The sequence below is a fragment of the Varroa jacobsoni genome, unplaced genomic scaffold (genome assembly GCF_002532875.2).
Source record: "Varroa jacobsoni isolate VJ856 unplaced genomic scaffold, vjacob_1.0 scaffold_820, whole genome shotgun sequence".
Classification (NCBI taxonomy): Eukaryota; Metazoa; Arthropoda; class Arachnida; order Mesostigmata; family Varroidae; genus Varroa; species Varroa jacobsoni.
In genome coordinates, this window is record NW_019213722.1 from 153,884 (window position 1) to 166,637 (window position 12,754).

The 12,754-nt window shown below is 43.2% G+C and overlaps 1 protein-coding gene across 3 annotated transcripts in view; it reads right to left on the reverse strand.

The window, feature by feature from the left end:
* The window catches only part of Syt1 (Synaptotagmin 1), a 29,539-nt gene extending 18,344 nt beyond the window's left edge, over window positions 1-11,195 (reverse strand). Inside the window, exons 1-3 of one of the 3 annotated variants that reach the window (XM_022839694.2) lie at window positions 10,961-11,195; window positions 8,422-8,672; window positions 7,869-7,933 (exon numbers count right to left, since the gene is read on the reverse strand). In XM_022839694.2, the coding sequence (XP_022695429.1) occupies window positions 7,869-7,871 (3 nt within the window). In that variant the 5' untranslated portion in view covers window positions 7,872-7,933; window positions 8,422-8,672; window positions 10,961-11,195. Of the gene's footprint in view, window positions 1-7,868; window positions 7,934-8,421 lie in introns of all 3 variants that reach the window. The other 2 variants (XM_022839691.2, XM_086969942.1) reach the window with 2 other exon arrangements.
* Window positions 11,196-12,754: the final 1,559 nt, after the last annotated feature.

Consider the following 12,754-nt stretch of genomic DNA (forward strand, 5'->3'; position numbering starts at 1 on the left):
CAGCAGAAGCTTGCTGGGAACCATAGATTGCTTTACCACATTTATCATCGCACAGGTAAAACGTCGATAAGGACGTCAGAGAAGCTTAACGCACATGCATGAGTAAATATATAGAAAATTCAAACATGCGATACTCAGCAAATAAGCCAATTCAATTGATTATATTAACAATTACCAATCAATCAAGATTAGCTATCGCACCAGCTGAGTGGGACGGAACCTGGCCATAGTCGGCAAGGAAGATGCCATACGTAAAACCGGAGCGAATCGGTCTATCCGTATGCGTATTTAAATAACAAAGCTAAAACCATATCATCGAGCGGACATTACACAAAAAAGATTTATTGCGTAAAGTAAGACATAAATATATTCTCGTCATGCTATTATAGTAAGTTATGGTTTAATTGACGAATAGATTTAATCGTATCCATGAAGAAGATTGCAAAAGAAGCATACAAAAAGTTTTAAGAAACCAATCCAGGCCACAACACCATATTCAACTGCAGTGTTACGTTTCCCCAAAAATTATAGATGAATTGTCGAATCTAGGTGAGAACACCCAGTTCATTAATGCCGCAGCTATCTTAGACGTCACGTTCAGGAACGTCTGCAGGTGTTTAGGTAGTAAGGCAGGTAGTTAGGGGTGTTTGGTGGCTTCCTCAAAAACAAGCGAGTTAACTGCGGAGCTGACATTGGGCGAGTCTTCTGCTATCTTTGGCATAAGTCAAAAGGCAAACGATCTTAATGCGCCTCTGTCCTGTCCTGTCCTGTCCTACTTATCCACCATTACAAACGACACGTGGCTATGTCGCGTTCTAAAGTCGGAATCGAACAACTACGGCATTTAATTAATCCCAACTTTCTTTTTCCCTATCGCCGCCTTTCGGTGTACGGCAGCTCTGATCGCTGTTGCTACTATGTGATGTCGTCGTCAGCCAGTCGTGAAGAAAGAGAGCGCCAATCATTTGGCTGATTTTACAGAGATCGTTAAACTCTAGTTTTAAGCGTATCAAAACTTGAAACTAGTTGGCGAGATATCGCAATTATAGGCCTTGTTGCTTTCAAAAACAGGACTTTGCGGGCTTACGTTTGATGTCAGCGTTGCAAAATACCGCCATCGAGAACAATTCCACTCGCCCTTTGAAAATCGGCATAGTTGTAAGTGGGAGCGTGACTGGAAAGAGCTGCTTCGTTGACTAAACAACAGAAAATACCAATGCACTAATTAAATTTTCATGAAAGTTCTCATGCTGACGAGGAATAAAATGACGATTACGATGATTTCGCGAGGCCATAGTGGGTCACTGAAAGATGTCCAAACACCAAGAACAGCATTAACAGATCAGCAATCTAGTGCCACAACCAGAATGTGTCATTGCTCGCACGCCGTCATAACGCTCTGGGAATTACTATTTTCCTATGGTTTGGTTTGAATTTTTCTTATGAATTTGTGTACGATAGGGTTATGATAGACGGAGATGGGAAGAACAGGAACCAAAAGCGCTTAACATAGCCCCTCGGTTATTTATCTGTGAATAACGGGGAAAATATAGCAGCTTCAAACGATGTTTGCCCGGGAACCGGTATTGAATAATCATGAAAGAAAATACTTTTTCTGTGATTTTTGTTTTTGTTGAAGCTCTGACAGCTAGAGCTTTGACGTTTGTGGTTAATGTTTCCGCGTAACAGGGTCAAACCCCTACGAACGATTCAATGTTGAATAAAAACACTACTAAATTTAGTAAAGGTTTCGATAGAGGAAAAAGAGTTTGAGCAACGACGGGGCGACGATATTCAAAGCAAGTATGCAAATAAAATGAGTTTCGAAGGTTAGAACTTCATTGTCCTCATCAGGGTTTATATGGCGTGTCTGACAACGAAACGTGACTTTAGCGTTGCGGTAAGAACACATCACAGCTTCGATCGTGTTTAATTTATTCGTTGGACGCTTGTATAATACGTGAGCCAAAACATAGCTTTTGCACCAAAAAAAGCCCTGGGCAGTCGTGAAAGCTGCTCGCCATAATCTTACTTTACACCAACCTAACCCAAAATACAATAGCCACTTTTAGTGGTTCTCTTTACTTTATAAAAAAAAGTTTGGCATGATCTAAGCAACATCTAGGTAAAATGTTAATAGCCATTAAAAATAAAAATTTTCGCCTGGGGTAATGCAAAATACAGAAAATATCATACAACGAGGTCTCTCACTATTTGTGAGTACATAACCTCAAAATGCATAAAGCAGTGTTAGCGGCAGTTTCGAATTTGGCACCTGAAAAATTGACGGAAAATCGCGGGTAGCACTGGGCATGTCATGAGGGCTTTTTGCCGAGCACACTTCGATTAAGCAGTGGGGGGCTATTGGCTGGAGCAACGACAGACAGAAACGAAGCGTTCCCTACTACTGAGGCGTCTGCCTAAACGAAAGGTAAATGCCTCGAGCAGCAACTATCTGCTGATTCACTTCTTCTATCCAGTCGATGAGTGGAAAAAGGAGACACATAAACAACTGCGCTACCCATATTTGTGCAGATCTAGTTCCGATGCAGTGGGGTCCATTTTCACTGAGTTCGTGTTAGTTTGTGGTACGAGACTTGCTCTGGCGCCAAAAGAAGGTGTTATCGATTGGACCCGGTGACGAAATGGCTAAGCTCGAAGGAAAAGCAGTTACGACCCTTGTTCGACTAGAGCACAAAAGGCGAAGATCACCAAGCTTGCCGTGCCTTATTGAGAGACATAATAAACAAAAGTCTAGGAGCTTCTTTATTTTGGTCGTTAATTAGGGCAGAGTAGGAATAAGTCTCACGAACGATATATGCATACTTTTCCGGAAGTTACCTAAGTGCTTCGATATTCTATTTCTGAATTAGGATATACTTGCATTGAAAGCATCAATATGACAGTCATGGTAACCGTACGTGGTCCATAATTATCTTCGATGGTTAGGCGATCTCTACTATGTATATATATAGGCGATGTCTACTATGACTTATGAAAGCGCCGATATAAAGAGAAAAATATATTTATTTGGATTACATCGTACAGCTAGAAGTATCCCACAATCGCTTAACTGTCGCTGATAGAACGTTTCCATTTCCGTTATCTAATATGTTCACAGCTGAAGGGATTTTTCAGGAAAATAACCCATAGAATAACTTCTCGCACTGCCCCCAGGGACCAGAAGCTGGGTTACGAAGGCCCAGTATCGTTCGCTTGTCGCAAAGAGACCGCGTTGGAATGACGCAGAATCCAAGCGACAAATTGGTGTTGAAAGCTCCATAGGGATATTACGATCTACCGAACATCACTCGGCAAGTATCCATACGATAATTTTGTACATAAAAAACAAACCTTTTTAACCCGTACCCTTACTGCAAATATACTATCCAGTCAGTCGTTTCTGTTGTACATAGTAACGAAGATGATAATATTTACAACGCTATGAGAGACAATGACATGACGAATGCAGGATGACAATGGCTACGATTGGGGGCGATGATCGTGCTGCGCTACTAACAGCGAGATCACATCACATCACTGGCTCTGTTGTGGTAAAAACGGGAAAAAAGTCAGCACATTTAGAACAGTTACTGCAGTGTAGACAGAGACAGAGAAAACTGTCTGATGGAACTATGCCTAACGGCAATACTGAACGCAAAACAGGAAACACGGGGCATTCAGGGTTGAGAGGAAAATATGAAGTGAAGCTAAACTCGTCGTCCGTAGGGATTTTTCCTCTTTCATTATTCAATCGACATCGAAAAGCTTCGTCTGGGAAACCATGTACAGGCTTCTAGGTTTGTAATCAAACCAAACTCACTGTCGTGTATCATCGAAGCTGTACGCTGCTAAATAATACTTTGTAGATTACAAATCATGCACCGAATAAGCGTCTTTATGAGCGTGTCCTGTAAGGAAATCTTACTGTCGGTTTGCCTTCATGAAGCAGACTTTGGAGGTCGACTATAGAGTTGAAAAAATATGGTTTTCTCTAACGCTGCTAGGAAATAGACGCGTGAGTGTTTGTAGGAAGGTAAAGTAATTACTGCGGCTGCAGGATACAGCCATACAATCATAAGTTGTTAGCTAAAGATAAGGCTGTTCGCAGTGAGGTAGTTATGTGGCGAAAACACCCCTTCCGGTAGGTATCAGACCGATACTTCGATTAACATGAATCACATTCGTTGGGTACTTTGTTCAGACACCGATGCATAATAATTTGCTTCTCCGTTAGCGTAAAGTAATGAACCGCATCTGAACTCATTATATCAAGCTGAAGGTCTATTATATATATGTTCGAGTTGGTCCATAGGATATTTTCTAAACATTTCTTTATTCGGGTGGCGGCGTGTCTTCAGATCTTATCATACTAGCTAAGATGGCTACGTCCCACCAACATAGACGCCGGAGACTGTGATAGGGCTGTATCGGTGTTCAGGACTACGCGGCTTTCAAGAACAAGGTTTGGGTTTATCTTACCATGGTTTCTGTCGTTACGGGACCACCCACTACGTGAAACAACCTAACCTAACTATTACGGACAAACTAACCGGTCGACGTATACAAATGATAAGGGAAGCCGTCGAGCCATCAAAACTATTATATTATAGTTTTTTGTCTATGTCTTCATAAGTTCTTTGGATTTTAAGCCCTCTTGAAAGACTGCGGTCAGCTCAGACCTGTTGTAATTTGTAGGTAAAAAAAAACCTCTTGAACTAGAAATTGCCATTTCTATTATTACTTTTATTCAGGAAGATGCTAACTTTTCATTGACTTGCCCCGTCCATTGCAGTGTGGCATTACAAGGGTATTATAAGTATACAGCATTCTACAGTACATTATTGCCATTGGCAGCGTTGAGTCTGCAATTTTCGTAAGATGCAAAAGTTTTCGGTTCCGCTACTTCCGTTACGGTGAAATTATTTCGGATATGGTGTATTTCTAATAGGGTGAATAGTTATATTTCTGATGCTTTAACAGAATTGATGAACTAGAATAACTAAATCTTTTTCAGGAACTTCTCACCGGTGTTCGATTCGTAGAAGAGGCTACCGACCGATTAAAGATCGAGAAATTCTAACTTTTTGAGTACGTAATCGATTCAGAAAAAATAACATAGCCCTGGCGAAACGTCGTATGATAGCTTTATTTCTACCCGTCATCGATCGATATAGGCAACCGTACGAACGCAGCAGATCAACCCGTTCGGTACGGTAGGTGCCCAGAACGAAAGCCGTTAGATTCTGACGACACTTCATTAGATTCATTGTGCCTTTAGAAGGACACTCTAGCGAAAACCCCGCATCGACTTGACTAGGTGAAGAAATTAAACTAGCGATTATACTGCACTGGGCTGCAGACTGTGCACTTGGGCATTTCTAACTCTGATCTGGCGCGAGGGGTAGTGAAACGGTAGGTATTACGCTCAAAAGCGAACAAAGCATGCTCAATGGTGGCCTACCCATTTGTTCTTCTGGCTAATGAACACAATTATGCCTATCTGCGTGATTTTTATTGCATTTGGAGCTGCCATGCGTTTAAATTATTTGCCCTCAGAAAGGCGAGGCTATCAACAAAAGCAAGGCTTACCAACAAAATGGAGAGCAGAGGACAATCAAAGGTATTCCGAAAGATGGCTACATAAAGATAATCTCGCTTTTCCGTGCACTCGAGTGAATGCAATTATACGTCAACACCAAATGTATGCCTATTAAACGGGGGCTTCTTTTTCGTTATGTCACGCTTGGAAGCCTCTACTCCTGAGCTGTTTGCGTAAAATTACGTGTCATTTGGTGTTATTGCTCTCCCTCAAATACTGCTTTCTCATGCAGCAGGATAGGAGCTGGCACAACTGAGCAGAACTATTTTGTCTAAGATCTAAGGCCATGCTATAAGGCCTTGTTGGCACCTGTGAATGTGATTCGTTTAACTAGTTCCATTTAAATGTTTTGCTATGATTCTAGTGTGTAATTTTACGATTGTCGTTGAAAAACCACTTATATTCTTTATGAACTTACTTACTGCTAATTTATAACAGTCGGACACTGATACGTTCCTGTACCATTGCGTACTACATAGGAGGTCGGTACCATACAATCCACCTACGGAACACCCTAAGCTTATGTTAACTAACGTTGCATTGTCTCGTCATTACCATTACATTGTTTGAAAAAACAATCGGTGGTAAGACAAACACTAGATCGGCCTGGCTTTTGGACAACTAATCGAATGAAGATCAATGCGCTCGTTTAGAATTGAGATGAAACCCTGCATATATACGGCATAATAATGGTACAAATATTTGTTAGGATCGTTTGCAATATTGAGTAATTCTTTAAACTTAAGGTGACATTTACGCCGCAGTTTTGGCCTACGAATTTCTTTGCTTGCAAAAAGTTGTCCAATATTTACTTATTATGCATGCCGAAATCTAATACTACAGACATTTAGCCTGAAGTTGGCACGAAGGACCACATATTAAATATACGCAAACATACGAGTATTGAATTGTAAAATAGACCAGATAACATATTAACCAATTTGTGTTAACGTATGACCTTTACATGTGTGTGTATGGCGCCAAAGCAGTAGAAGGAATTATTTTTATGGCAGGCCATCGAGACCAGCTCGACAATAGATTTTTTTCGCCAATATGCTTCTGTAACAGCGGTATCCTGTTCTTCTTTCGATCGTTAGGCAATTCACGTGCGAGACAACAAGGAAGCGTGAAAAGGCATAGCTCGCAAACATCTCTCTCTCTCTCTCTCTCTCTCTCTAGATTCTAGCTAGACGACCTTCGTCGCCACAATAAAGCGCAGAGCCCCATACGAAACCTTTATAGGATGAACAGAAAAATGTCTATGAACCCCCCAACGATGCCCGTGCTGCAAGACGAAAACAAGTGAGACACAGACCAACTGGCCCCTTTAGAAAGAACTCCCTCTTTCTTCCCGGTACTACCGCCTCTGTGCCGTAGGATCTCTGTATACCATTCTGGAGATCACGCTTTATCGGTTCCGCGCCGTCAGCCATAGCTGTCCTTAGATTTGGACTATGGATCCTTTTTCGTGTCACAGCAACGTCATAGCAATAATAGATCCTAGGTTTGGCCTTGGCAACAGGACCAAGTTGGGAGAAGCTCGCTGGCCCACCATTGCCACCGATAATTCTGACCCCGCCGGTACGCAGGGAAAGCCGCGCGAACAACGCAGACATATGCATATAAAGTGGCAGTGACCACTGACTGACAGCAAGCAATGTCGCTAAAGCTGTGGCCGATGGATAATTTTACAACTTAATGCTAATCCTAATAATGACTCGTCAATAGGAGTGCTGGCTAAAAATGCCAATCCTGATTCTCGTCATGTTGAGAAAATACGGACGAATTGATCCTGCGTGTTGTGCGCTGACACGGGCTGGTATCAGCGCAGAACTTGTATATTCATAGATGATATCTAAGAAACCTATACATGTTCATCCACTCTCTAATCTATATGTTTGTCCACTAATAGGCCTCGTGCTGTACTATCATATGAGCGGCTCAATGACACTTCGCACTATAATGACTGGATAATCGATTTTATCGACAATATCTCCACTATCAATATCCAGTATCAAAATCGTGCATAGCTCTAGATAACAGTGACGTTTCCTAACACCAAAATTTACATACACTAGACGATTCCGTCAACTTATCATTCATAGATCCGCACCGACTTCCCTAGCCGCCACGAAATGCACGTATATACATCATTGGTCATATACCGTATCCTGTTGTATAGATCGAACGTATCACGTATGATGGACCAATGCGGTCGCTTCGATTGAGCCTGGCTCAAGTGAACACTTCGTTGCTCGACACTTACCATTACTGAAGTGTGTAGATGACCCTAGTCTGCTCTTTCCTCGATAACTTTGTAACGATTTGAACCTGTAAACGAAACAGATTTAAAAAAGTTCTTGAGAGTTAAATGGGTTCGCTGGTTATTTTCCTGAATGGAATTCATCTTATCAATGAAGTACATAGAGCTACTCCGGGTTATCGAATCAGATTTCCCTCGTGTGAGGTACACCAGCCTTCAAATCGGTCTTCACAGTATCCAAAAGTAGTTTATGTGTTTTCGAAATTTTGCTAGAGCCTGAATAGCAATTACACGAAACTGATTCTTCTGTTATCTCTATAGTAACTTATACATATTCGTGCGGGCAGCTATGGAGGTCAACAGTGAAGAACAATTTGCGCCTCATCCCGCATATGAACCGAATAGAAAAATGGGCTGGAATGTCCCAACAATTTTCCCACTAGACAATATGGGACGTTTGCCTTTGCTTTTACTTTTCGTGTATCTCGCGTATGTAAAATGATTGAAATTTGGATGACAATAACGTACGTATATCCACCTTTTGCTTTACTCTTACCTCGGTGGGGTGGGAGTGGAGGGAAATTAGTGGTAGACGACGACGTAACTCGGAAGGTAGATAGAAGATTGTTTCGGAAGTAGCAGTAGATTAAATAGGATTAGGTGAACAGTAGTGCAAAGTAGTGCAAAGGCGGTCGAAGGATTGCGTCGACTGGTACTTCTTTGATTGATTTAGGGATGATGGTTTCGTTGTTTCAGATGATGACGAAGATGTTACTGATTTGGATTTTTCCTTTAGGCAGTCGAATGCTTGCGAGAAGTCAACAAGCGTGTTTATCGGAAGTTGAGAAAAGGAAATTGTAAGTGTCAAAATATTAGTTTACTGGTAGTTGAAGATGAAGAACAGGAAGGATAGATCTGATGTGGGTTGGGTTGGGTTGAAGAACATAGGTTGGTTGAAGATGCTAAATAGAGATACTGTGTTGCTGATAGCGATTGAGATTTGGTTTGGTACGCAAGTAGGTTTTTGCTATTATCGGAGTTGATATGATTTTGTCTTATGATTTTTTTATCCTGTTGCGATCCTTATGTTGGTCTGATGTTTACAAATGGGTCGAGACGAAGTTTTCTACCCTCGCTTGCTCACTTAGCTTAAGGGGTGTTCTCTTCGTAGAAAAGATGCAGGCGTTGCTTCGGATTAGACACTACAATTAGTGGTTCAAGAGTTTTCCAACGTCACTACGTTTTTATTTCTTTGCCTTGTTTTTCTGCCGTGGGCAGTGTTCACTAGCAGCCAGCGTTGTACTAAAAGCTAAATAGATGTTGCGTTCTTTGTCCTGCACAGTTTGCTTCGACAGCTCGTCTAGACGGGTCTGTCTGCTTACCTGTGCTCGTGAAGGACACGTTCGTTTAGCAGCTTGTATATATATATTGATATCTATATATGTATATATATAATTGTCTGCGGCTGTTAATCTGCGTTTAGATCAACAACTATAACTGTATTAGTATTTTTCTAAGCGCAGGCTGTAACAGTTGTATGGTAGGTTTGTGTGTGTTTATGGAGAGTATTGGACTATTATAGAATAATAAGAGAGCAGCGAAGTAGAGAGCTCGAACTAGTGGTCGGCGAGTGTCAAATTCTAGTTTAGTTCGGCAAGATGTCCTTTTGTCAGTCTCGTCCTGACTGTGTACTGAATACAGATGAATTGGTTACGATTGAGTGGCGTCTGCATTGCTGATCCGAACGTCGCGGGCGACATGGACAGTGGTGGGGTAGTAATACGTGGAGTAGCGTGTGCGTGCGTCGTATTGCAGCAGCTGGCTTGAATCTGGCTAAAGCAGACAGATATACAGATTGCTGGGTGAATTGGTTATGTTCTTTGACGCTGCTCTTCAGTAGCGGTGTTGTTGCCGTTGTTATCGCGCGGCAGCTAGCCAAAAAAGCAATATACTGCGTAATACTTTTCAGACAATCTGGTCTTGGTTGGCGTTACGTTTCGTTGATGGTAAAGCAATTCTCTATCCATCTCTTTCTCCCTACGAATCACCCGCATTGCTAATGTGTCTAGTAGAAGCGTGCAGATAACTTAGACAAACGAACAGACAAATAGATCCGCTGATGTATCTATCATAGATAGTACAATATCGAACAATTCGTAATTGTGCTGGCCGCTCCGGTCGAAGTCAACCAACATGAAGCTGTCTAGATTCATTCGTTTCGTCGGGAACCGCTTTCGTTAGTTGACATACAGATGTTTCACGCAGCTATTATTACTGATGTTGTTAGGTTTTCACACAGTGATCGTACGATGCGCAATGGCTACAATGCTCCAACACTAGAGGTCCTTCCCTAGCTGGTAGTCGAGTAATCCGTAGATTGGTACTTGAACGTAACATTCGAACAACAGCACACACACGCACGCAGCTCCGACGGCCTATCGTTGATCTGCGGTTAGTAGTTAGTAGCAGATGGCTGCTGGAAGCAACGAAAATTTGCCCTGCCCCGAGATTCTCGAGCAGAGCAAAGAAACTTTCGTGGTAGGATTTTTCCGTAGACTCTGACTCGTACTCGCTGTAACGCAGCACGGCCTGTGCGGTTGGCTAGCGGAAAGGCGAACAAACGCTCAAGATAACAGGCAGATGAAAGCCACGAGCGAATTTCGAGCCCTGAGTTGATTGTGGTTGGTAACACAAATTGCTACCTGGTCAATATTGCGGAGATTAATCCAAGACAATGCGCTCATGAGGCAACAGGCACGAAGCGACCATGCAGAACGCAGAGTCAAATTAAGCCCTTTGCTTTGATGCTATGTTCACGATCGCTGGTTGCACTGCCGTGTAGGTGGTCGCTTTTCCTGTTGCAAGCGATTGCTTGTCTGGATACTTGCCTTAGAGCTTGACTTCTTAGCTGACCTAGGTGTTATCAGCGCTTGCAATAAGGAAGAAGTTGCTGGCTCGCTGTTGGGCTAGCTAACTCGGGTCAGCAGCACGCGAAACTCTACAATACAATATGAGAGAATACGTTATAAATTAATGAGATATATATATAGTTATATGGAAGTAGCGGTAGTAGTGAATACGGGTATCCAACCAACCAGATGGCGGATCGCGGCGGGAATCGTGTTTGCGGTCGCCGGTGCACTTTTGCGGCGGCTCCGAGACGGATTAGCTCGCGTGTTTCAGCACAGCACTGCACTCACTCGCTCAATTTAGGTTATTTTTGCCATATTTTCTTCGACAGACCGACCACTAAGCTTTTAACTCCCTGCGCTTGTGTCCGTGTTGTTAGCTGTCTTTCGCATAGAGGCTTCTCGTGGGAGCGCGGGCGCGTACACCGCCCTTTGTCTCTCTACGGCCCTCGCAGGGTACGGTACAACGAAGGACGATAGCGGTAGCGCGCCAGCTAAAGGCAGACTATTTTCCCAATAAGTCCTGCAACTGAATGATGTTTTGCGCATCGGATTTCTATTTAGCATACCTAATCTAGATAACTGTGTGTTTATACATTGGTTTTTCGTCGTATAACACTGTTACTTCTGTAGAAACAATGTTTAGTTTTCAATTTCGGCGGGTCTTGATCTAAGGTTCTTGCTTGGCCGACGAGACCCCCCTTCGCGATGAGTAAGGGCCCTTAGGACAGGGTGACAGTGGATAGCGAGGGGTCGCCGGGGCCCTCCGTGGAGAGGGCAAGCACGCGGAGTAAAGGCATCCTAGTCGAGTGGGGCGAAAGGCTGCTACGTTTCGAGAGGTTGTACGGTGCCATACACATCGAATAGAAGATAACGGTGGGTAACGGATGATAGAGAAATAGGGGGCAAAGAGTGAACAGCTCTGCTTGTGCTTGCACGGCTTTGTTATCACACACTACGCAGCCCTAAAGCTAAAGGGAACGACATTCAGAGGCATGCATACATACACACACACACACAAACGATTTCAAAAACTACAGACAGCAATTGGCGCCGTTAGGATCAGCTTCAAGAACAGCCTACTCCTCCTACCAGCAGCCTGACCAACATAACTGCATGGGAAATATCTTTGGTGGAGGGAAGGTCGATGCGGAATGGACTTTGCCACGGGATATGCGGGCAAAAGAGGAGAACGGTTGAGGGGGTAGCCAGTGGGATGGACTAGGATAGAGTATTAATAATGAGCGAGTCTGCAGTATAACAGAGAATAGACAAAAGGGGGAAGGGTTCTAAGGGACCGTTTGCTTAGCGTGATAAACCGATCGGGCTGGACGTGTGGAACATTGGGGACATTTACGGTTCTGCGAGAATATTCCCGCGAATAGTGGTCGTACTAGTTGCAGCATTCATACACGGATCGTTCAGCAGTAAGTGCTGGCCACACAGCAATGAGAGTGCACGGTGAACCCTGAAAAGTATGGGACAGTGGCTAGCAGTAGCTTTTGGCGGCTGCTCAAGGCCCGAATCCAGGGCCGAAGCGGTGAGGCCCTGAAGTTAGCGTGAGCGAAGTAGATGAAAGAGAATAGTGAATGTCGGAAGGGCGACAAGTGACACGCAAAATTTGGGGGGCAGGGGAAGTGACGGAAACAGCAAACGCAGTCCAGAACTAGAGCCATATGGGCACATATGGTCTTCAGCATTCGAACAACAGCAACCATCGCCAGCTGTTTGAGTTCATGGTTGTGGTGGCAGAAGCGACGGCGATAGCTCTACACCTCGTACCTCTCAGCCGTATCTCATAGTGGGGACGAGAGATTTCATTGACGTTTTTGTTGTCATTTATTGATGTCATTGACGGCAAGAGATTTTTAGCTCTAAAGAATGAAAAAGAGGGCCATTGTTTGGATAGAACTGGATGAATATGCAGCTGCAAAAACAACAGTAATATAGGGCAACCTTCTATAGGTTTACCTAAACGAA